This window comes from Podarcis muralis, chromosome 1, assembly GCF_964188315.1.
Source record: "Podarcis muralis chromosome 1, rPodMur119.hap1.1, whole genome shotgun sequence".
In the NCBI taxonomy this organism is placed as follows: Eukaryota; Metazoa; Chordata; class Lepidosauria; order Squamata; family Lacertidae; genus Podarcis; species Podarcis muralis.
The window spans coordinates 106,094,555-106,119,965 of record NC_135655.1 but is presented as its reverse complement, the minus strand read 5'-3'; the positions used below and the strand labels follow the sequence as shown (position 1 = coordinate 106,119,965).

The 25,411-nt window shown below is 41.7% G+C and overlaps 1 protein-coding gene across 5 annotated transcripts in view; it reads left to right on the top strand.

Annotated features, from left to right (window-relative positions):
- Window positions 1–25,411, top strand: part of RBMS1 (RNA binding motif single stranded interacting protein 1) — a 119,899-nt gene that overhangs the window by 40,567 nt on the left and 53,921 nt on the right. For 2 of the 5 annotated variants that reach the window (XM_077936613.1, XM_077936612.1), the window contains exon 1: window positions 5,734–6,455. The exons of 2 other annotated variants lie outside the window; for them this stretch is intronic. In XM_077936613.1, the coding sequence (XP_077792739.1) occupies window positions 6,174–6,455 (282 nt within the window). In that variant the 5' untranslated portion in view covers window positions 5,734–6,173. Of the gene's footprint in view, window positions 1–5,733; window positions 6,456–9,995; window positions 10,035–25,411 lie in introns of those variants that run through there. One more of the 5 variants, XM_077936626.1, reaches the window with a different exon arrangement.

Sequence of the window (25,411 nt, the reverse complement as noted above, 5' to 3'; positions counted from 1 at the left end):
CATTTATTATCGGGCAGATGATATATTTTTGCAAGCTTGACTGGTGTCATGTACCACCTATATATCATTTTCATAATATTCTCTCTTAAGGCATTACATGCCGTAAATTTCATACCGGTGGTCCACAACTGTTCCCAGTCAGCAAACATAATGTTATGTCCAACATCTTGTGCCCATTTAATCATAGCAGATTTAACCGTTTCATCCTGCGTATTCCATTTTAACAGCAAGTTATACATTCTTGAAAGTATCTTAGTTTTGTGATCTAACAGTTCTGTTTCCAATTTTGATTTTTCCACCTGGAAGCCAATTTTTTTATCCAAATTATAGGCCTCTCTTATTTGATAATAATGTAGCCAGTCTCGCACCTTATCTTTTAATTTCTCAAAACTCTGCAATTTCAGTTTGTCTCCATCTTGTTCCAATATTTCCCAATATTTCGGCCAATTGGCCTCCATATTGAGCTTTTTCTGAGCCTTTGCTTCCATTGGTGACAACCACCTTGGGGTTTTAATTTCCAGTAAGTCTTTGTATCTTATCCTGAGGCCCCCTAGATTTAGAGGCCCTAGGCTTCAGCCTACTTAGCCAATACATAAGTCTGGCACTGCTAGTAGGGAGTAGTTCCGGACTAGTTACACTATCAAAGAGGAAGTAGCGCGGTTTGTGAGTGGGATGGAATGTGAGACTTTTCATTACAAATGGAAACAACACTACTACTCACCTTTAAAACTGCCACACATCACACCCATATTATGGAACTATTCCAGGGTGATTGGTCTACTCAAGAGACCTTGAACACAGAAATATTGTCAGGCTGGCGGGGGGGCGGGGGAGAAAGAGAAAGGCATTTGACAGGTGTAAATAAGAACAGAGGAAACTGGTCACAGTTGTCAACTCTTTACCTGATTACTAACATCTGCCAAACAAGTGCAATATTGTTGATATCGAGGAAGAATTTCTTTGTGCATTAAAATAAGGACAATTCTTGCTGATGAGGGAGCATAGACAAAAAAAATTGCAGCTTTAAAAAAAAAATTGGCAAAACCCCTGTATTTCAAATACAAATGCAGCTGTTTGTAGAACATGGAACAGAATGTCTGTGTATGACTCATAAGTCACACAGACCTGCTGCACTACAAATTTCAATCAGTTTGGAAATAATGTGAGCATATATTTGACTAGCATGTGAACCCCAAAGAAGCCTGGGAGCGGCACTTTTGAGGTCAATAGCAATTCTTGAGGCTCTTCAAAGAGCTGCAAGTTTAAATAAACCGTGATAGCTGAGTCTGCAGTGCAGATGTGTAGCTTAATTTGCAACACAGATATGCCTGCAGAATTGGTAGCATGTCAAGCAATGGAGCAGTTGTTCTATGTATTACATAATATGGGACTATTCCTGGGTTCCAGTTTTCTCACTAGAGTCATAATGGCTTCTGTATGTAGGAATGTTTATGCCCAGCTTAGTCTGGGTTGGCAGCTACAGCTGTTCCTGGATCAAGACTGCTTGGCCTTAGCTGCCCATGTTCTCATGATCTCCCACTTGGACTACTGCAGTGCACTCTGTGTGGGACTCCCCTTGGAGGTGGTCTGGAGGCTGCAGCTCGTGCAGAATGTGACTGTTAGGTTGGTAAGAGGGGCAGTCTGATAGGGCCATGTACCACCGACCATGAAAGCTGCCAATGAGTTACTGGGCCCAATACTAGCATAAAGGTAAAGGGACCCCTGACCATTAGGTCCAGTCGTGGCCGACTCTGGGGTTGCGGCGCTCATCTCGCTTTATTGGCCGAGGGAGCCGGCATACAGCTTCTGGGTCATGTGGTCAGCATGACGAAGCTGCTTCTGGTGAACCAGAACAGCTCACAGAAACACCGTTTACCTTCCCACCGGAGCAGTACCTATTTATCTACTTGCACTTTGATGTGCTTTCAAACTGCTAGGTTGGCAGGAGCAGGGACCGAGCAACGGGAGCTCACCCCGTCACAGGGATTCGAACCTCCGACCTTCTGATCGGCAAGTCCTAGGCTCTGTGGTTTAACCCACAGCGCCACCCGCGTCCCATAATACTAGCATACAAAGCCCTAAAAGACTTGGGACCCAAGTACCTAAAAGATTGCCTTCCTCAGTATCACATATTGATATTTATTATCCTGGTACCCATATTCCTCTTTCCTCTATGGAGGAAGGGCAGTGTACAAACTGAATGAATGAAAGAAATAAAATAAATTATTCCAAGTTGTTGAACCAACTTGTTCAGTAGGTATAAGGCTCTGCAGCATGTCTAGGCCAATGGTTGGCTAGTGGAGTGTTGGCTTTCAGTGAAAGTTTAGTTGCCAAATAGTCTTAAGAAGTGTCCTAGACTTTTAACAGAACTTGATCTGCACGCATCATTTTTAATGGTGTGGAGATAAAATGATTTGTCTTGCTTGCAACAAACCATGAGCTGTAGCTGCATTTTTCCAAATTCTAAGCTGTACTCATAGGAATAGCAAAAAGCAGCAAAATGTGTTTCTTTACTTTTTTGTATTCATTTCTAATATGTATATACTGCCTCTGATTCACATCATACTAAGGTAACATACAACAAAATAATTCAGTGCTAAATAACAATTATACGATGGTACCTCGGCTTACATACGCTTCAGGTTACAGACTCCGCTAACCCAGAAATAGTACCTCTGGTTAAGAACTTTGCTTCAGGATGAGAGCAGAAATCATGCTTTGGCGGTGCGGCAGCAGCAGGAGGCCCCATTAGCTAAAGTGGTGCTTCAGGTTAAGAACAGTTTCAGGTTAAGAACAGACCTCCGGAATGAACTAAGTACTTAACCTGAGGTACCACTGTAAGTGATTCAACACATAATACAAACAATTCATGAAAAACAATGTATCACAATTCACAGTAACCAAGAATCATTGAACTAGTGTCAGGTCACAAATTGTACCATGCTGTAAATAAGCCACAATTAATAATCTTAGAAAGCTTTTTTAAAAATAATAATAAAAATCACACGCTTCAAGCCTAGAGCTATGCAATTTACAAAATGAGGTAAGAGTGCTGGCAGCATGTGGGATTAGGAACCAAACACCACTTTCAATTTAAATCTTCTTGTAACATCATCCTACCAAATATTAGATTAGTAAAGGTTACCCTAATGTTCCAAATTACTTTTAGATATTATGCAGCTTCACTCTTTATGAGGACTTCCTCACTGTGGCCTCACCCCATCTTTCTCTTTCCCTTATTTCAGTGATGAGAAAAGAGGTGTATAAAGCTAAGGCTAAGTGCCGTGCTAATGTGTCAGCATTGCTTGACTTGCCAGTACAGTCATACCTCGGGTTACAACCGCTTCAGGTTGCGTTTTTTTGGGTTACACACCCGCCAAAACCCGGAAGTACCGGAACGGGTTACTTCCGGGTTTTGGCAGCCGCACATGCGAAGAAGCGCTAAATCACACTTTCCGCATGCGCACCGAATCGCAACCTGTTCGTGCGCAGATGCGCCACTGCAGGTTGTGAACACTGCAGGTTGCGAACGTTCATCCTGCACGGATCACGTTCGCAACCTGAGCGTCCACTGTATAGTAGAAGAAACCATGTCATGATGCAACACTGCGTGGGGCTGTGCAGCAAAACTCTGTTCCCTTTTCTGTCTCATTGGAAATGCATCTATCGGCTCAGGTCATCTGTATGTGATACTATAATAAAATTAAGGTGTGGAGACTTTTCCCATAAGGGCATATAGTCATTGTTTAGAAGCAAGCAGATGATGCGCTACATTATCATTCAAAGGTCAAGTTTAATTTTAGAACAGAAGTGTAAATTCCATATTTAGGAGTTCTTCATTTATTTGCTGTTTAGTTGTGGCATGTTTTCAGTTGCACAGATAGCAAGTTAAACGGGAGCCAGTGCTTGTGACTCTTCATTGTTCCCGGTAACTGGCAAATGAGTGGACAGTTCCCAAGTTGTCAAAACCTGGAGTTTCCATAATTGCTCAGTTGTGTAATATACGGTATGTGGTAGTAGTGAATGAGGAAAACCTAGGTTCCCCCCTACCCAAGATGGGCATAAATTGGGCAGCTCATCTAAGTACCAGCATGGTACGCTTGTGCACACTTAAAATGTGGAGTGAGTACCATTTAACACAGTGTCTTACCTCCAAGTAAACACGTATAGGGCCAGGTGGTAAAAATGCAGTTTTTATTCTTGTAAAGCCAACATGTTTTTAAAAACTGGCTTGTTTCCTCCTACATTCCCGTGCTAGAAAGACTTTTTGGCCGCAGGGTTACCATGTTGAAACAAAGTAATGTTCCTGTGTAACATTTAAGTCTAGACTTTGCAGCCATAGTCAATCAGTGCCCCAGAGAAAAGAAAAGAAACAAGGTTGCAACCTGTGGTCCTCTTACTCTGCAGAATCTTATTCACGTTTGTGGTTGTCTGTAGTCTATCATCCAATTTTGTAGCCATTACGAACGTACAACCCCATACTACTGTTGTTGTTTTTTGTTGGGAGTTACTTTTAGAGGGAGATAGATTTTTAAGCTTCCTTAAAGTAGATTTTTAAGCTTCCTACTCCCAAATTAAGATTCCAGAATACTGTATCTCTCATTTTCGTTGTTCATTCAACAAATCAAATCCACAGCAAAGCAACTTAAGGGGACATAAAAACCAGTGCGTCTACTTTACAGATATTCGTCGTTTTATTGGGCTGACTGTTGTTGGCCGCCTGACTGCTATTGGGCGGGCCGCTCCGCATACGAAAATTAGGTCATTTTAAAAAGTTGATCTCTTAGTTAATAAGAACGCATTTACTTGAAGAGCGGGGTTTGGCGCTTTAATAGCAGTTTCACAATCTCTGTATGCGCCTGTGTCGGGGATCATATTACTGGAGATCACAAGGCTTTGGCACAAGCTTTGGAGTCCTCTGTCAAGTTTTTACGCACGCACATTCTTTCCTCTGCCACTAGGGTAGCTTGCAGTCTCCCGGGGACAGCGGGGTAGGGAGGTGGGGTGGAGAGAGGCGCGTTTTAGTTTCGTCCCTTGATGTGGCACGAGTCGAGAAGTTCGTGCCAAACTCTGCAGTGAGTGGAGCGCGGTATTCGCGCCACCGCGAATTAATTCTCTGGCTTCTGAGCCTGTTGGTAAAAGTAGCTTTTTCCCTGTGACCTAAAGTGTTTGGGAAGACGTGAAGCGTCCTGGCTGCGCCTTCGTGAAGGCTGGGCCCTTTCCAAGCCATCTGCAAGAAGCTGGAGTCGGCCACTGTATGAGAGACAACTGGGCCTCTCCTTGAACAGAGAAACTAAAATGGTGCGCGGTTTTCCGCGCCCACTACGGGGCTCGTCGGCGCAAACGCAACGCCAGAGGCTTGGGAGGGTGCACTCCCTTGGCAGTTTCTCTCGTTTCCCTCTGAAACAGACCCGCAGACATTTCGCGCTTTCCCCATGAGATTTACAGCGTGGAAGAGCGCGAGTCCTTTGGCCAAATTTGGGGTTCTTTGTTCTCCAAGGTAGACGAAGGTGTCGGCAGGGGGGTCTCTGGGTTCCCCTTGCCACACACTCGCTCGATCCCTTCTCCCCCGCCCGCCACCGGAGAGCTCTTGGGCCGGCACGTAGAGAGCAGCGCCGCTGCCGCTGGTGCGCGCAAAGAGGCGAGGGGCGGCTGAGCGCGCCGACTGACTGGCTGCCCCGAGGAATGCGCGGTATGCAGGAGGCAGAACCAACCATTCGGCGGGACGGGCAGGGGGGAAGGGAGCGGCCGACGCCTCCTGCCGGCGCAGAACCCCGCGCGCTCGGGGGAGCAGCCCGCCCCTCGGGGGACAAAGGCAAGCGGCGCCGAGTGCCCAAGACTTCACTGTCGCCGCTGCAGCTTGGAGGCGTGGAGGCGGCGCGGTGCCTGCACTGGGCTGTTCCTTCCCCCCCACCTCCTCCCTCCTCTTCGGTTGCGCGCTCTCCGCCTCTGTGTGTGTGTGTGTGTGTGTTTCTCTCTCCCTCTCTGGGCGGTGGTTGAGGCCGGTAGTAGGTGCAGAAGTCGCCGCCGCGGATCGTAGTAGATCGATCAATGAAGTGACTTTTATGGCTGGCAGGCTGGGCTGATTGTCTGCGTTCAGCCTGGCTTTGCAGCCGCCAGGGATCCCGGGAGAGGGGAAGGAGGACGCGCAGCAGCAGCAGCAGCAGCGTTGCATGAGAGACTCAGCCAAGGGAGAAGAAGAGGGTGGAGGCGGCGGCGGCGGCAGAGGCGTCGAGCCAGCCAGCGGCGGGAGAAGAGGAGCCCAGTCCCAGCAGCCGGCGAGGGAGAGGCACTTCCCCGCGGCCGCCTCCCTGAATCGCGCGCCCGCCAAGTTGCCTCCAAAGTTGCTTCCCGGGCGGAGGGGAGGCTCGCTGTTTGGCTGGGCGATGATTTTCCCCAACAGCAGCAGCAGCAGCAACTCTGCGGGCGGCGGCAGGACTCCTTATAGAAAGCAGGTAAACGGGGGTGGGGGGTGGGGAATCGCGTTATAATATTTGTGGGTGGGTATGGCAGGGGGAGAGGCGGAGGAGGTCTCGGGGAGGGGAAGAGGGGTGGGGACTTGGAGGCGTCGGGGCTTGCTCTTGCGGGGGAAGCGTCTTCGGGCCACCCCACCCCCACGGCCCGGGGGGAGGGGGGGCTATAGACAAGAAGTCTGTGTCTCGCTTAAGTTTATGTCACGTGCGATCCTCTTTAACCTTCTCTCTCCTTCCCTTCCCACCCCACCCCACCCCTGGAGATTTAAGAAAGGACATCTTTTGCCTCCTCGTAATTGGGTTGAGCAGGAGGTGCCAGATTGGGCAACTTTCCTAGGTGGTACAACCACTGCAGCCCAGGGGGAACTCCCTATCAGGCTCCGAGCAACAAGTGAGGGGGGGTTTTCCCCCCTCTTTGGCTCCCCCCTTCTTTCTTTTTTTCCTTTTGGCTTTCTAGAGCAGTGTTTCCCAACCTTGTGCCTCCAGCTGTTTTTGGACTACAATTCCCATCATCCCTTGCCACTGGTCTTGCTAGTCAGGGATGATGGGAGTTGTAGTTCAAAAACAGCTGGAGGCACAAGGTTGGGAAACACTGTTCTAGAGCCTGCGACATCATGATTTGGAAATCGAAACTTTGAGACCGACCGTTTCCGTTTTTACTGAAACAGCCAAGTAGGAGTGGGAACCCCTTAACGCGAAGCGACTCCACTTATATCCTTAAATTAAAATAAAAAGCCACCCCCCAAAATAGTGCGGTCGCGGGTCTTGATGGCCCGTACTTGTGGGAAATATCCCCCCAGGTAAAAAAACAAAAACAAAATACATTTGGGATAAGACACCCCTTTAGTATAATAATAATAATAATAATAATAATAATAATACTAATAATAATAATAATAATATGTAAGGTAAAAACGTGTAATTACTCCCATTGCCATTCTTTAATCTTAAGGAATAATGTTTAAAACGAGTTAAGGGGTAACTAGATGCAAAATTCTTATGGATTTGTTTCCCGCCCACTTCCTTCTCCATCCTGTCTCAGACTGTAGGAAAATTGGATTCTAATAAATAGGATGAATCTGCCTCAGTCTGACATGCTGATTTAATTATGCCGAAAAAGGACATCGTAGTAGGCAGAGTTTGTACAATGGTTGTTGTACCAATAACCTGCTTTTAAAAATAAGATGGCAGTTGGAAATGCCTCCTTCAACAATCTTCTGAGCGCTGCGTTGTTCATTATGAAGCAGTTGTGGTTCATTCATTTTTTACTTTGCTGCCTTCCACAAAGTTCTTTTGCTGTTGGGTGTTTCTTTGTTTGGGTATGCATGTATTGTGTGTGTGCGTGTTTGTGAATCCTCTTTTAGAGGTGATCAGGAAGAAATTGGGTTAGAAAATAAGAACTCATGGTTTTCTTGTGGTGGGGAGTTGGGCCTGTTCTCAGTAACTTAAAGGAAGTGAATCAGTGCCTGTGATGACTTCAGTGAGATTACACCAATGTAAGTGGTTAAATAAGTTAATTATTGTAACTTTACAGGCATGGGGGGTATTGTTTTGCTGTTTCATTTTACTTATTTACAGGTTTTTGTCCTGTATTTTATTCTGCGAACCGCCCTGATAACTTACAATGAAGAGTGACGCATAAATTTAATGAATAAAATAAATAAATAAAATAGCAGAATTGGCCTGTCTTTGACTTTATTGTAGGCAGAGAATAGTTACTGTACAATATATACTTCTGCCAAGGATTTCATGGAGTACTGATTTAATTTTTAAAGCCACCTCACCAATAGTTTTTGAGGATGTTGTGAATTTCATAAAGTACTTTGAACGATGAAAACCCTATCTTATTTTGTTTCGTGTTTTACCAAGTTTCAAAGCCTTAATTTGTAAGTGTTGGTAAATTTCATTAGTTGGCATAGTTAGTGGATACTTTGGGTTAGCTGGTATCCTCTCACTTTTTAATAGAGAACTATTGCCGTGTGGATGGTACAGTAAAGGATAGCATTATTCGGTCTGCAAATACTATGTAAACAAATACTTAGGGAGTGTTGGAGTCTGAAAAGCTAGTTAATTAAGCCAGGCACTTTTTGGAGTCTTGTGTGTTCATTGATTTGTCAGTGGCACCATGGGCTGTTGGTGATGAAAGGCGGGGTGGGGGGGAGTGCAGAGGGCAAGCCTTTCACTTGGAAGGGGTGTATGTTTTGCATGCGGATGTGAGTCGGCCTGCTGGTCTGGAACACACTGATAAGATGCTCTTCTTTTCACAGTGCACTCCTTGAATTCAAAGAGCTAAAAGGGCTGACTGAATCAGAAAAACAAACAGACTTCTTTTTCAATGGGGAGCGGAAAAAACGAATGTGTGGTCATTATGTGGTCCTAAGACCCTGGGTACCAAAGATTCCTTTTATTGGTGTCAAGCCATTCTTTGGTGAAACACTTCCCACACAGGGAAGGCCGAGTGTGCCTGCATTCTTGCCTGCATAAGCTCCTATTGATTTTAATTGGGGACAACTGTGGCTCCTCGTCACTCAAAAGTGCTTTTCGTGATGTCATTTTTGCAGATGTCTTTACGAATCTAGGTGATTTAAAAAAAAGTGGTTGTCTGGTTTTTAATGTGCAGATATTCTTATTTCACCCTAAAATTATCCTAATATTTTAAAATAGAAAATTTAATGACCCATGTTAAGCTTTTCAGCGCATGTTACACACACACACACACACACACACACACACACACTGCTCCAGTATGTTTCCCAGTTTTTTCATTACGTTAAAAAATACAATAAAATTAAATACATTATTGTCACATTATATCCCTTTTTAAATAACTGTAAGTCATAATATAACATAAATGTGCCTTTTCATGAAGCATATATCATAAGAACACATATGCTTTTGTTGTTGATCAGACAAAATAATAGAGTTAAAACAAAACAAAAACAAAGCATATATGTTATTATGATATCGTTCTACAAGATAATAAAGTCTGGGTTCCAAAATCTTTTGAACTATCATTGAGGCGCTCTTAGTATATGTCACAGGGTAGTCCCATACATATCTACTCAAAATAAAGTTCCTTTCAGCTCAGAGGGCTTACTCCCACTGAAGAGGTAGAGAAGGATGGGCCGTCCTAGGTCCTAGAGCCTGGACAACCTTGGGACAATGCATAAGGCAAAGGGAAGACACTTTCTTGACAACTTTTGTAGAAAGAAATTGTGCATTAATTTCAAAACGTTGAAAAAATGTTCATGTGTCTTCCATATGCGCATGAGTGTATTGCTGCTTAAATAACCTGTTCACGTTACAGAAGAATATATAATTACAGTACTTTGAGTAAAGACCTGCTATACTGCTTTCTGCTTCTTGTCTACATTAGTCATAGGAGCCAGTCAGCTAGATCTCTCTTTTTTCAGGTCAGAAAGAGATAGGTGGTGCCTAATCTTTTCCTGTATTCTACTGTTATGGTGAACAGTGAACACTGATCTCTGAAGTCATCTGTTTAAACAGGATTTTCCTGCATCATGGTCAGAATGGAGCATGCTGAAGTCCTCTTTTGCTCAGGTCAGAATTACTTTGGAAACTGTGGCTAGGTAATACAGAATAATGGAACACAGTTGAAATACGCATGTGTACTTTTTCTAGAATATCCAGATACAAATCATAATCTTCCAAGCAAAAGCAGTGATGTCTTTAAAAGTTATTGATGCTTTACTTTAGACAATATTTAAAATTGAAAGGGCATTTTACCAACAAAGAGGCTACCTTGGAGCACTATCAAATTTTAACTCTTTTACCAAATACGTTTTTGTCTTAACCGTTTCAGAAACCTGTTTATGCAGTCTGGTTTTTCCTTCTCGCTTTGTATAAATCAGAGACATTTCTTTGAGACTCCTGGGTATTGCTATATGAATAGAGAATTGGGGTGTTTTCACAGGTGATGCAAATTTAGCCTGGAATTTTGTTTCTTGTGAATCTTAGTGTGAGACAAGAGAGCGGCTTCTCAAATGCATTTGAATTGCAGATGTGAAAGCAAAAACTGATTTAAGCTTTCCTTAGGAAAGCATGGTTCGATTCTGTATGCAATTTGTGCCTCTGCAGAGCTGGTGAAGAAACTTGACTAGGGGAGGAAGTTGGTGTGTGTGTGTGTGTGTGTGTGTGTGTGTGTGTGTGTTGCCAGTCAGTACTGCTTGAAAATGAGTTGGTTGTAAGACAACCCGTTTTGTGAGGTGTTTAGCTCCCCTCCCCAACATCCACTTTTGCCAAGAAACAGTCATTCTTGTTGCATGTTGTTACATTTTTGATGACTGTAATGTTTATCTCACTAGCATAAGTAGATTTACATAGTTTGCTGCTTTCAAGCAGATTAACTGGGCGTAGCTGCATGTGAGGAATTTAACACTGATTCAGTGCTTGGCCTTGTTTAGTGGCTGACACACAAAACTCTTGATCCCAGGTCTGTTCACAATAGGATTTGTATTATGAATTTTAAATTTGGCTAAAACTGGCTTTTTTTTTTTTGCTTAGAAGTAGTAAAAAGAAAAAAGCTATATGGCGATCCAAGTTTAAAATGTACGGTGTTTGATTCTCAACATTTTGATTTTAAAGTATAGCATCAAAGCATCATATCTGTTTGCCGTTGTAAAATTCCTTCTTCAATTTTTATATTTTTTTCTAATGCGGGTAGATAGTGACGGTATAGAGATTTGAAAGGCAAAGCCTTATACAAGGGAGAGGAAAAAGCTTGGTGATGCATTTTAGCTCAGTAATTTGCAGGAAACTAAAAAGCACCCCCACCAGCACACTTTGATCCTAAAAACTCTTAATATGTTTAGATTTTTATAGTTGCATTTGAACTTGGAAAAGCATGTGTATACAAATGCCTTCTGGATTAACATTTAGGCATCAGTCCACAATTAATTTACTCAGGAATAATCCTATTAAAAATGGGATTTGTGGAGTAAAAGATACTTCAGATATCAATTTTCTGCACACAGAGTAGTTCTAGCTACAGAATAATGTTTCTTATGACTTGCAACAGTTGCATCCGCACGTGTTTCTGCATATGTACATGAAGTGCTTTGCACTTGAAGCTATGGCCTGTTGTAGTTTCCAGTGTGAGCATGAAGTGAAATTATTTATGTGTCATCATCTGCTTGCAATTCTTTTTTTCTTTTCTTTTTAAATATAAAGTGTAACCTTCAGGATAGTTCTCCTGAAGCCCAGACTGGAGAAATAGATGGGGGGGGGGGAATATCTAAACATGAATCCTTTATAACTCACAGATATTGTACTTCTTGCAGTTCTAATGCTCTATCCTGAATTCCGATGTAGGTAATTTGGAATGTGGCACTCCTCTGCATTCTAAGGAACAGATCTAAACATATTATTGTTCCAAATCTTAACTGAATGAAGTTGCCTTAAATCAAGTCAGGCTGTTTTGTCCATCTATCCCATTATTGTCTAGTCTAACTGGCAGTGGGTTACTGGCAAAAGACTTCAGTCAAAAGTCAGAAACAGAACTGTGCCAAAGGAAAACGTCAAGATGGAAATGTATTTGATATATCAGACATTTCTTTTTTATGTGGTAGAAGGATCTATACCCCACTTTCTTTTTCCTTTTATATTCAGTGACGTATTAGGCAGAAGTATAAAATAATGATGTGGGGGAAAGTGGATAGAGAGATGTCTTTCCCCTCCTCTCATTTTACTAGAATTTAGGGATCAGTCAATGAATTCCAGAGAAAGAAAAGGAAAGTAGTTTCTCACACAGTGCAAAGTTTATAGCTATGGAATGCACTTCCATGAGATGGGGGGGATGACCGCTTTCTGAGATGGTTTTAAAAGGAAATTAAACAAATTAATGGAGGACAAGGCTTTCAGTGGCCCTACTCACGATGGCTAAATTATCTCCAGTTTTGGGGGTAGTATGCATTTGAATATCAGTTGCTAGCCACAGTGGGTAGGGGAATATTGCTGCCCTCTGCTACTAAGCTGTAGACATACTTGAATTGCTTTATTTTCCGCCATGTACTGGTTTGTCTTATGGTTGATAATATAATTTCACCAGCCTCTCATATCATATCTTTAGTATAATTGCAGCAAAACGTTACATTTTGAAAATACTTTTATCTGGGTGTACTGATTTCGCTCCACTTATTCTCCACTTATTTCTGATTAGTGGAAAAATGTGTTGCACGATTTTAGTATACTGATGTATATTGATGAAGCATAACAAGGAGTCTTGACCAATTAGTCACACACGTTGTCATGGTTGATGAACATATTAAACTTGGCATGAAATCCCACCAAACACACACAACAAATGATCCCACCTCACCTGTAACATTTAAGCATGATGCATGTGGATCACAGTTGGTCTTCATGCCCATGACACACATTTCTGGCAACAGCATAAAATATGTTAAAAGATTCAATAAATTCCTCTTTCTTTTGAACAGCTGGATGTGACAAAAGAGCTCTCTGTCCTTGATAGGACAACTACCATTGGTCTAAAGTGTGCACACTTGCAGTAAGTTATAGTGGCGGTCCTGTCTTGGTCCTTTTTTCAGTCACTGTTTGCTTTTCTACCCATTTTTAATACATTGAGTTAGTAGCTCCCTTGCTTGAAATTCTTCCAGTTCTTCAGGTATATTGTAAATTGTCACTCTGTTCAGGAGATGCTCACATTTGTTTTCCTCTATGGGCATCTGTCAAAACATCTTTACTGTAGACTATTTCTGACACTACTTTATTCACACTTTATAAGGCATGAATCTTAACATGTGTGCAAATGTACTTAGAAAGATTGTTTTACTAGCAAACCATAAATTTGGCTGACCAGCTTCCATAGGCTTGCCAAACATAGCAGTGAAATACATATATCACGAAGTGCCCTCTCCTTGCATTTTTTAGGACAGGCGTTTGAAAGTGCATTGGGAGGAGAAAATGGAATAATGTTGGCATTCATTTTTAGTGGTTTGAAGTCGATATCTTAAATCCAGGCAAGGTGACCTAATGTACATTACAACACTGTGACTACTAATGGACGGAACTGAATCCTGCTGAGTTCTGTAGCACTTACTTCTAGACAAGCAAGTTTAGGATTGCAGCCTAAATCACCCTTGTACCTGTCTTAGAAGCATGTTAGCAAAACCTGCTGCTTAGTATTACTGTTGTAGCTGGAGTTGGATGACAAAAGCCAGTCATTTTTCTGTTTGTTTGGCATGCCATTATTTGAAACTCCCAAGATTTTAAAAATATGGAGATTAAGAGCTAAATAGTTCTTAGAAAATACAGCATGCCTTCTTGTTCTTCCTCCCCTCCCCTTTCCCCAGTTACCAAGGGATCCTACATCTGTGCTGGTGGTATATCTTTATGGATGGTATATGCAGTTCCATGGCAAAGAAGATTGTAACTGGTGACAACAGAGCAGTAACTGAGGCTGCTAGAAATGTGTAGAACTTCATACAAGTCAACTTGCCATGGCTCCCCGTCCATGCTTCCTCCGCGGCATTCGCTTCATAAGATGCACAGACACTTCCCCTTACTTTTTAGAAGGAAAAAAAGTTTGTCTTATGGAGTGAAAAATACGGTAATTAGTTGTGCATGGTCCTAGCTTGGTAGGAGATCTCATGCACTGCATGTGGAAAGTCCCAGGCTCAATACCTGGTATTTCTAGGTAGCAGATGATGGGCAAAATCCCTGCCTGAGACCCTGGCAAACTATTTTCAATCACAATAATACTGAGCTACGTGGATAAATTGACTGCTCTTGTATGAAGCAAATCCCAATATCCTTGCTAAGAAGCAAGGATGTGTACCACAATGTGAAATACAGCCATAGCTAACAACAGCCAATAAAGTTTTCATGTATAGGAGGCCTCTGTCTTGCTCTCTCAAGCAGCTGTTTTCACTTTATGGAGATTCTCCAGAGAAAAAATCTCAAAACAAAAGAATGTATTTCGAAATGAATTTTTCTCTCTCCCAAATAACGAATGTTTTCTCCTTAAGGAAATTTGCCTGGGGTTTTGCACTTGACTAAATTCAAAGAAGAGGTTGAAGCCATTGCCATAGGGGAAGGATAAGTTAGATGCTTGCATTGCAGTGTGGTAAATTTAGCTGCACCGTGCAGAACCGTCTCAATTTGCAGTTTCCTGATGCAACAGGAAAGGGAAGGGATGTGCTGCAGACAGATGAGAGAAGTGGGTGGAGAACCATTTGTTAATTCAGCAGGGAGTGTAAGACCGGCACTGTCTATTAACTAGAATGCTGCAAGCCTAGTACAGGTTTAATTAGTGTTGTTCTACAGCTGCATTTATGCTTACGCTATCCTCTCCTCCTAAAATACCTACTCAGTCATGTTCTGGTGAGATGTAAGAAAAGATAGCAAGGAGCCAGATTAAAATATATGCTTAAATTGCTTTAAGAGCATCTGAACAATTTGGCAATTTTAGACAGTGCAGACTGTTTGTTGAGTCTGAGCTAGGTGTTAGCCAATTTTGACTTTATCCTGCTTCACATAAAAACTGTAAAAAAAACCAGTTTAACATGGAACGTCAATATCCTAACAAGACGAAGATTCAGCTAAAATACATAATGCCCTTAACATTTGCAGTATTTGGAAAGCCAGAAGGAGATAGTGTTCACATGTGCAGAGCAGTCATTGGTACACTCGTTCATTATGACTTAATTGAATCATTGCCAATATGCCAACAAAAGTTGCCATGCCATAAATAATAATTACTAACCTGTCTGCAAACACAAAATTCTGTTAGCAATTTTGTGGTGGATTTGAAGGCCTGTTTTGTTTGGGCAGGGTGGCAGGGAACTGTGTCTCCTTCCAGATTACAAAAGCTCCTTCAATGCTACCTGATGGAAATCCTTTCTTGCTACTAGTTGCAAGGCTAGTCTACTTGGTAACATAGAAGCTTCTCTTGTACAGTTACAATTTCACTCACAATGTATTATGCCTGACAATTGACGTCCTTCATTCTCCCCCTTTACAACACTGTCATTTTTTGGACTATTTCCTTTAATGGTATGTTAAGAGCTCTGTTGGGCTGCAAAACAGAAGACAGGACAGTCCTGGACTATGATGTATTCACTACACATGTGAGGAAACCTTCGGCCTCCTGCCAGCGAAAACTTCTCTTCAGACTGAGGTCTGAAAGTGGCGTGTTTTTGTTCAGGAAATTTGCAGCATGAAGTGTGTGTTTTCCAAGACCAGTTCAACTCTCCCCAAAGCACATCCTTTATGCTTAGCAGGTGATATTATGGCATACATAACTGATTTCCATGGCCCCTGACTCTTTCAATGACCTGTTATAGAAGCCTTGCTTATATTACTATCTTTTAGCCTGTCAAAAAAGACCTGTAGCAGGGATGGTGAACCTTTGCCTTCTAGACGTTGGTGGGCAACAACTCCCATTATCCCTCACCATTGACCACGCTGAGTGGTGCTGATTAGAGTTGGAGTCTGACAACTTCTGGGAGTCCACATATAGTTGTTGAGGTGCTTTAATGGAAAACGTGGTGCAATTACATAATTAGATTTGCAACTCTTGATGGACGTACGTAGTTGTGTTGTTACTGGAAGATGGGTAGGAGCAGCAGGTATGGTAACTTCTGCAATAGTAATAGGACACTAATTCATTCTTTGGAAGACTACAAGTATACCTTTTGATTAGGTGGCAAAGCTGTCCTTGTACATTTATAATACATTGGCTAATCAATGTTGGAGTAGCTAAATATTCTAATGAAGGTTGAGGTAGCCTAGAAACTGCACTTATTGAAAGGATTTATGAGGCTGACTTGGTTTCAGTATGGTATTCTAGAATTTCTGGTTTTCTTTATTTGCATCTGATGATGTAAAGCTTCAAACCACAACTGACCACAGTTTTGAGGCAAGTGTTGGGATCATGTGGATTGTCTGACACACCAGCTTCTTACTGAATATTTGTATCTAGAGCTTGTTTTGTGCTTCTGGCTGCTTATCCCTGAGCAACTAGGTCCCCTGTGTGGCTTGGCCAAAGTATGAACCCAGCCACTTCAGAGTAATTGCTTCCTTGTACCTAGTTAATTGAGGGACAAGTTGATCTCACTGAGAATTGCTTCTGATCTGTTTGTATTACATATACATTATATTAGAATTTCTTGTTCATTGTAGCAAGTGCTTCTGTTTGATTGATTGATTGATTAATCAAAATCTTTTAAATTTTGTTTTTAGTCTGCCTTGCTAAAGGGCAGTGTGAAATAAGAACGATAAACTGCCAGTGTAAAAGAACCAATGTACACCACCCATCTTCATTAGTAATCATTGTCCTCTAATCCTTTTCACGGGTATTCTGAAGCTTTTTGGTAAAGAAGTTCCAAGTTAATTAACACTGAATACATTTTTGCTGAAACTGCCTCCTTTTACTAAATATTGATTGAAAAATCTGTTGGCCATTAATGAAGGTCATATTGCCTAAGAGTTTTGGCACATGTATTTTTAACTGGATGTGTATATTGGATCGAATCCACAGGTTCTGGTCCTCCAGGAGGAAAGAATCTATTCCAAAGCCTCTGGAGGTAACCTGCTGAGGGGCCAGAGGACAAATAAACCACAACCCATTTCTTGAAGCTTATTTCTAATGCTTCATGATAAGGAGATGCTTACTTCTAAACAAGTCGCAATATCTAAATAAGTTACTTTCCCTCCTACCCATTGTTTCTTTCATAAATTCCTTAACATATGTTGATGAAGCTGTAGATGGTGCCTACAGTTTAATGATATTTGGCTTTATCCCAATGTTCTCTCAGGTAGTACTGCACTGTCGGGAGAGAGACAGGGAAAATGTGTCCTTGTTAATGCTCCTCAACCTCTCACTGGCTTTTGATGCCATCATCCATGGTTTCCTTCTGGAGCGGTTGTTGATGAGTTAGGGGTGGGTGGCACCAAATTGCAGTGGTTCTGGCCTTACTTGGATGGGTGTTTCCAGAGGGTGATGCTTGGGTGGTGCTTTTCGGTTTCGTGGGGCCTTCGGTGTGGGGTTCCTCAGGGATCGATTTTATCCCCTATACTGTTTAACATCTACATGAAACCACTGAGTGGGGTTGTCTTGCTTCAGTAATGGACTAGACGAGAGCTGGTGAACTGAAGATAAATCCAGATAAGACTGAGGCACTGTTAGTCAGTAGTTCCCTAGACTGCATGGATGGGAGGATGCCTGTTACTGATGGGGTTGCAGTCCCTTTGAAGGACCAGGTGCACAGCTTGGGGGTACTACTGGATCTCTTGCTGTCGCTCAAGTAGCATCAATTGTGCAGGGTGCCCTATATCAGTTTTGGCTGGTGGTCCAGCTGTGCCCATATCTAGAAAGGGAGAGCCTTACCTATGTTGTCTATGCTCTAGTAACCACTAGGTTAGATTACTGCAATGTGTTATACATGGGGCTGCCTCTGGAGATGGTTCAGAAACTTTATCTGGTGCAGAATTCACCAGCCAGGTTGCTCACTGGGGCAAGATGGTTTAAGCATAGAATGCCAACTATGGGCCAACTGCACTGGCTGCCAATTATTTTTTCAGGCCCAATTCAAAGGGCTGATTTTGACCTACAAAGCCATGAACAACTCAGGACCACAATACTTCAAGGACCACCTCTTCTCATATGCACCTTTCCAGTCCCTGTGATCATCATCTGAGACCCTTCCTTGTGTACCTCCTCCACAAGAGGTCCAGAAAGCACCACCAACATGAGAGCGGGCCTTTCTTGCAGTGGATTCCCACCAGTGGCGTAGCGTGGGTTGTCAGCACCCGGGGCAAGGCAAGTAATTTGCGCCCCCTAACCCATGGATTTGCGCCCCCTAACCCGTGGATTTGCGCCCCCTAAGCCTAACCCCCAGATGTTGCGCCCGGTGCGGCCAGCCCCCCCTGCACCCCCCACGCTACGCCACTGATTCCCACTTGTGGAATGCTCTCCCCAGGGATGCTTGCTGGTGCTTTCATTACATATCTTTAGGTGCCAGCCTAAAACATTCCTCTTCTCCCAGGCTTTAGGCTAATTTAACAATCTATGGCCTTTAAAACTATGTGGTGGGGGGGGGTATTGTTTTTGTTTGTTATTATGTTATATGTTTTTTGTGCTTCTATATTGTAAACCGCTCTGTGATCTTTGGGTGATGGGCAGTATAGAAATTTAATAAAAAGTAAAATAAAATACAGTTTTATTAATTTGTGATAAATACAAAAAATACAAAAAAAGGATAAGTATAGGCACAGTGATACAGCAAGCTGAAGCAGTATTCAGTGCTTTGGAGATGGCAGATGCAAAGACTTCTGTGATTACAGGGACACTCTGGTTGCTACATCATTTCCCCCCCTAATACATCTGGGAATCACATTTGCATCCGTGTGCAGTTCACAGATGTATACAAGACTTGTTTGGCGCTAATAAGATCACAACATCCCCATCTGCTTCTACTCAGCTGATTGCTTAGTGTGTTTTTGCTTCAGGTAGTGCATTTTCAAATCACATGCACAAGGTCTCTGAACCAAAGTAACTATTCTGTAACTTCCCAAGTGTGTTTCTTGAAATTTGAATACTAAATAATTTATTCAAGTGAATGATAAATTTCAAGCAATCTGTGCTCATATGCAGGACATGTTGAGGTATAGTCACCTAAACAATGTCTTCGGAACAGTTAAAAAGCATTTCTGAAAACTGGATAATAACTGGAACAATTACCAAATAGTGGCTGACATAACAAAATTTGGGGTAAATTTTCAACTAACGTGGCTCAGGTTGTCACTAATATTTGGCAAGGTTCTTCCAATTTTATGGTGCATTCCATCAATGACTTGTTCTCTCACAAAACCCATTCATTAAAAAAGGAGCTGGTGCATGGCTGATGCTGTTTGGAATGGTATCTTTGTGCAGAATCTGTAGCTGTTTTGCCGTTTGTGGTTCATAATTTCAGAGGAAAGAGGAATTGTTGCAATGCCTTTTTGGAAAAAAAGACATCACCAAGGGAGGAGAGTTCAAAAAAATTGGAATTTTTAGTTAGCACCAAAAAACAAAACAAAAGTCAGACCTAAAAATAATAGTACAGTGGTACCTCAGGTTAAGTACTTAATTTGTTCTGGAGGTCCGTATTTAACCTGAAACTGTTCTTAACCTGAAGCACCACTTTAGCTAATGGGCCTCCCGCTGCCGCCACACCGCTGGAGCACAATTTCTGTTCTCATCCTGAAGCAAAGTTCTTAACCTGAGATACTATTTCTGGGTTAGCAGAGTCTGTAACCTGAAGCGTATGTAACTCGAGGTACCACTGTACCACATCCAGTCACATCACATTTTAGAAGCTACACGATTTCATTTAAGAAATTTATAGTACAGTATTTGTAAGTAGAGCAAAGATTCCAAGCTTTGCAAACCCTTTTGAGCAACCAGCTTTCCCAGAAAAACAGTACACTGCCAGTGAAATGATGGATAATTTTTTGTAATACATGACTAACATAACTATTAAAGCCTTTATTAAAGATACATCTGCCAGAAAGTGTTGGAGACATCTCTATGACATGTTGTCTACAATATTTCATGTTCTTTGTGTTTGACTCTGGGTCCAAGATTTAAATGTAAATGGAACAAAATATAATGTTCCACCATCTCTTAAGAGAATGGAAGTTGGAAAAAAGTATTTTAGCATTTAGTGTGCATCAGGAAGACATGTTGAAATTGACAAAAATTTGGTTCAGGCACTCTGCTGTAGAACCAATGACAGTTTTGCTAAAGTTAAAATCTTGTTACAGCTGCCTAATGTGAAATTCAGCACAAATATTTACCATTCCCTGATAGTTCTGAGTAACTGGAACAGATTTTCTTTCAGAAAAATGGCAAAAGCGTAATAGCCTTTTCTGTGCCCATCAGGAAGAGGCAAAGGTTCCATGTTCAGTACAAACAAACATGATTGATTCAGAGTATCTTATCTGTGAAGTTTGTGTTGGAATTGTCTCTGAAAGAATTCAGATAGCATGAGCCACACACTGTACAAGTCATTAGTGGGAAAGCTATATGACAACTACAAATAGTCCTGCATTAGTGTACTTTTTTTTTAGTACATTTTCTGTGAATGACTGGCCACCTCAAACTACATGTACATCCTGTTATTCTTCTCTTTCCTCTTAAAACGGCCATTATGAAGCAAAAATTGTGTGCCAAGGATATCTATTATAAGATACATCTGCTTCTTTGGCAAACCCAGCCTATAGTATTGGTGGCGCTGGGATTGTTGCTAGGTTGTTTTGTCACAGGATTAGACCACAGATGGATTTTCTGGCTAACACAGGACCTGGCTTGTTTCTATTTTGTTCATGCTTGGATGTGGAAAAATAATTTTCTGAATATACAGGGATGAAATTGCACCTATGCACAAAACCTTTGCCAGCCTATTTATTCCCATAACTTCCTCAGTGACGCATTACTATAACTTGGTTAAATTGTATTAATTGTTTTGATGAATTTGTCGTCGTTGTTTGCTTTATGCTGTTTTTGATATTACAGTGGTTGCAATGTTTGTTTTTTAATGCTATTGTGAGCCGCTTTGAGCTCGACGCAGCTCAGTTGGTAGTGCATGCAATAATCAATACCAGGGTCATGGGTTCAAGCCCCGTGTTGGACAAAAAAATTCCTGCATTGCAGAGGGTTGGACAAGATGACTTGTGGTCCCTTCCAACTCTACTATACTGTTGTTAATATGCAGTATCTGAAGGACCAACTAGCTCTATAGAGCTTACTTGATTATTAAGATCTGCATCCAAGGCCCCCCTGGAAGTGTTGCCACCTGCAAAAATGGCAACCACCCTGGTTGTGCCATCCCCAGGGACCCTCAGGTGGCACCAAATTTGGTGGTGCAGCAGGGACTATTTAAGGCATATTTATTTTCTCCTTTAATGAACACTTTTATTTCTGCTGTTTGTCTTGTGTTGTGGCTGCTTTCCTTCTGGTTTTTAATCTGCTGTTTTTATTGTTGGCGTTAGTTTTTAAATGGTATTTGATGTTAGCATTTTAAGAGTGGTTTTATTTGTGTTTTGCTAGCCATCTTACAGGGAAATCCTAACCATATATTTTCAGAAATTTATCTACTTAATTCAGTGGGACGCACTCCCAGGTAATTGGAGATAGAACTCAATCTCTTTAAATAAACCCTCAAGGCTGGCAAATGTCCCTTCTGTGAACAGAAGAGGTTGAGATCCAGCAGCAGTTCCCAAGGGAAGAAGACAAGAGAGGCCATTCACCCCCCCCACACACACACCATACCCCCCTGCAGTCCTGTACACCATCTCTCATTATCTTCCTAAGAGTTGCTCAACCCTCTGGATAATAAGATTTTACAGGGTACTGCAAGAGGAATCACTGAAAATCTTCTGCCCCATCCTCCTCCAGCAGCATTCCACAAGCAGAGTTCTACTCATCAGGAACTCTGTATCCAAGCCATACAATTCCTTTGAAATTTTGAAAAATTCTGTTTTTCTATTAGGTACTATGTTCATTTTTTCCTGGTTTTCCCTTCATAATTATGAGCCATAGTTACCAGCATGGCACGCAAACCTCCCCTTTCTTGGTGACCAATGAATTTGCAACACCTGCCAAGTGGAGAGTGCTTCAAATTGCTCCCAGTAGCAGTGGGAATTCTACAAGTAGACTGTAGTCCACAAAAGCTTCTGCCATAATAAATCCATTAGTCTTTAAGATATAACAAGGCTGAAGCAAACTAATGTGACTACTATGCTCTCTAGAAGCTGGTCAATTAGAATATTTGGTGATGTGTACCTGTTTTGTTTTGTTTTTTTAAAAAAACTTTGCTAATTTTATCTGGTGGTGGTGTTTTATATTATTTTATGTACACAGCTTAGTTTTTTTTTAAATTAAATGGTTTACACCTTTTTTTCTAAATGAGCCAAATACCAATAAAATAAATTCTAATAATTTGAAGCTGTGCTAGGTGACAGCTTAATAAAGCATGGACTGTGAGGTACAGGGGGCAACTCAATTGGAATCCTATAAATCACAAGTGGCTTTCAACTCACAACACAGGGATTTTCTCCACTCTGCACTCACATATGAGGCTGCTGCTGCAGGGAGAGGAGATGTGAGCCTATGGAAATCAGGAAAAGAACATGAAAAAACTTGGACAAATAAATAAAACACAGGAGTGCTTTCTGCTCACACAGGTTCCTCTTAGTTCCATACTAGTGAGTATCTAATGTAATAGTCTGTCCTTGGACAATGAGGGTGCTTGACATATCTGTAGTTAAGGATTTAGTTGGTTTATCTTTAAACGTGTTAAACCTTTCAGCCCTAATGTAAACACTGCCTTATAAGTAGAAGCTAAAGGGGGGGGGGGTACTGCTCCTCCTCCTCCTCTATTTTTAAAACAAGCCAACGACCCCAAAACATTTTTTTAAAAGCAACACTTGAAATCTGCATCAAAACAATTGGATAAAAAGTTACTAGAGTAAAATTGTTACTACTTCTTTCAGTTCTTAAAAATGCTTTCTAGCAGGAAGTAGTTACCGTAAATTGTAGTGGTTAGATTGCAGGATGAAGTGTGGGGCAACCCAAGCTTAAGATCTCACTTTGCCATGAAGCTTTTGAAAGACCACAGCTCTGCTGCCCACGTGTGAACTCAAGCTATATATGAAAACCCTTAGTTTCTTACTAAACAACGTAAACTGATGAAGTGATCTGGCAGCATTTAAGTGAAGGGCAATTATTACTTTACTTCAGACCTTTGTTCTCAAATTCAGGGGCATTTTGGACGTGCAGACACTCACACTAATTTAGGTATCTTGGGCAAAACGCTTCATCTCATTTTATATTTCAAAACTACACCTGCTGGTCTTTGTACGTCAAGACACTGGCTTAATGAAAGGCACGGCAGTTAAGTGGATTAAAGCTGATACTTCACGTTTAATTCCTTGTCGCAAGCTGAATGCCAATGGCAAGATTGTTCAGATCATCCAAATATTCAGCTAGTACTTCATTCTGAGACGATTTCCCCATAGTGCAGACTCTCCTTCAACCAAATCATATATTAGATTACTTGGATACTGAAAACAATCTCCTTACCAAAGTTAAGAAAATACAATTAGCCTTTATATTCAGCTTATTAAATGTAATAAACTAGCATTTGCTTTGGAGAATGGTAGATTACTATCTGTCCATGCTAGTATGCAACATTTCAGATTTAATTCCCTAGTAAGGGGCAGGAGTCATAAATCATTGGCTAATTAACTTGGCTAACTTGGTGAATCTATTACATCTGGACATCTAACATTGCCTTCTTTCTTTTTGGAGGAAGGTGGCCTCACTCTAGTGACAAGTTAAGTCTGGTGCATCCTCCTAAAATCTATTGCAGGTTAGGTATACAGAGCATAATTGTGTCTGAGGTCTTAGCTTTACTACAAATGTGTGATGGTTTTCTTACATTTTTAACTGCTGTGGCTTTAAAACCCTGGAAATGAATGGCATACTGTGAAGCATGCTGAGAATATTGTTAGACCTCTAGACCACAGTTCAGGGTGCAGAGTGGCAATCTTGTACACCCTATGTAGGAAGCAGTGCTAGAAACTAGCCAGGCGCCAGGCACATTTTGTGACTGGCATAGGTCCAATTGCAATCATGTGGCAATCCCTGGATGCCAAGTTGGTGAGTGGGGAAAGCAAAACTTCACTTAGAGAAGGATCTGAAATATTTACCTTGAAGCTTGAATTTCTTTTGTTCTGGGTTGTTTTATTTTCTGTTTTAATGTGTTCTAAAGATTTGTTCTTCGAGATTTGTTCTTTAAAGTATAAAGCAGTATAGAAATGAAAATAATAATAATAATAATAACAACAACAACAACAACAACAACAGTAATAGTAGTTTCAATCACAAAAAAACCCCAACAACCTGTGCCTAGACATTTCATTGTGGCAACCATAACCCTAGGCTTAAGGTGCCATTTGGTGATTACATTATTTATCTGAGTTTCTAGCACTGGTAGGAAGTTGGCTTCATTTAGACCAGTGAGTCTTACTTCCAAGCAAATTATGCATAGGATAGCACTGTAAAACCTCTAAGCAAATAAGCATAGGATTGCATTGCATGTCTTGTACAGGAAGATCCTTAAGACAGTCTGCTTCTGTTCAAAGGCCAAACTAGGGCAGTCCTGTGTGATTAAACATAACATGGTCCTCCTCAATAGTTTAAAAGGGGGGCATGTGTCTTAAGCAAAAGGGTTGTCGAAATTAGGAGAGCTGAACCATCCCCCTCCTGAGGTTTATGTCACTGCAGCTCGGCTGTCTTGATCATTTTTCTCTCAACCAGGATCACTTTTGGCATCTGACTCCCTGCTAGGAGAAAAATGAAGGGAGCTGAGCCACTGCATAGTTGAAGAAGGGTGTGTCCTCCCTGGGTGCATGGCTCTAAAATCCAGCACCTATACCACAACAAGATCAGGCAATCTTTGCTGTGGGTCGTGCTACTTCTGATAGAATCTGTGGGAGGCTGCACCATGGTGGTGGGCAGTCAAAAGCTGTTTCTCTCTTCTGTCATCCCCCTTCCCCCTTTTTCCTCAATGACCTGCATAAAATAAGGTTCGAGGGCCACGGGTTACCTATGCTTTGTAGGAGGGCAGGTCTGTGTTTAAATAATAAATATAAATATAAATATAAATATAAATAATATAATTTATTATTTATACCCCGCCCATCTGGCTGAGTCTCCCTAGCCACTCTGGGCGACTCCCAATCAAGTGTTAAAAACAATACAGCATTAAATATTAAAAACTTCCCTAAACAGGGCTGCCTTCAGATGTCTTTTAAAGATAGGATAGCTGCTTATTTCCTTCACATCCGAAGGGAGGGCGTTCCACAGGGCGGGCGCCACTACCGAGAAGGCCCTCTGTTTGGTTCCCTGT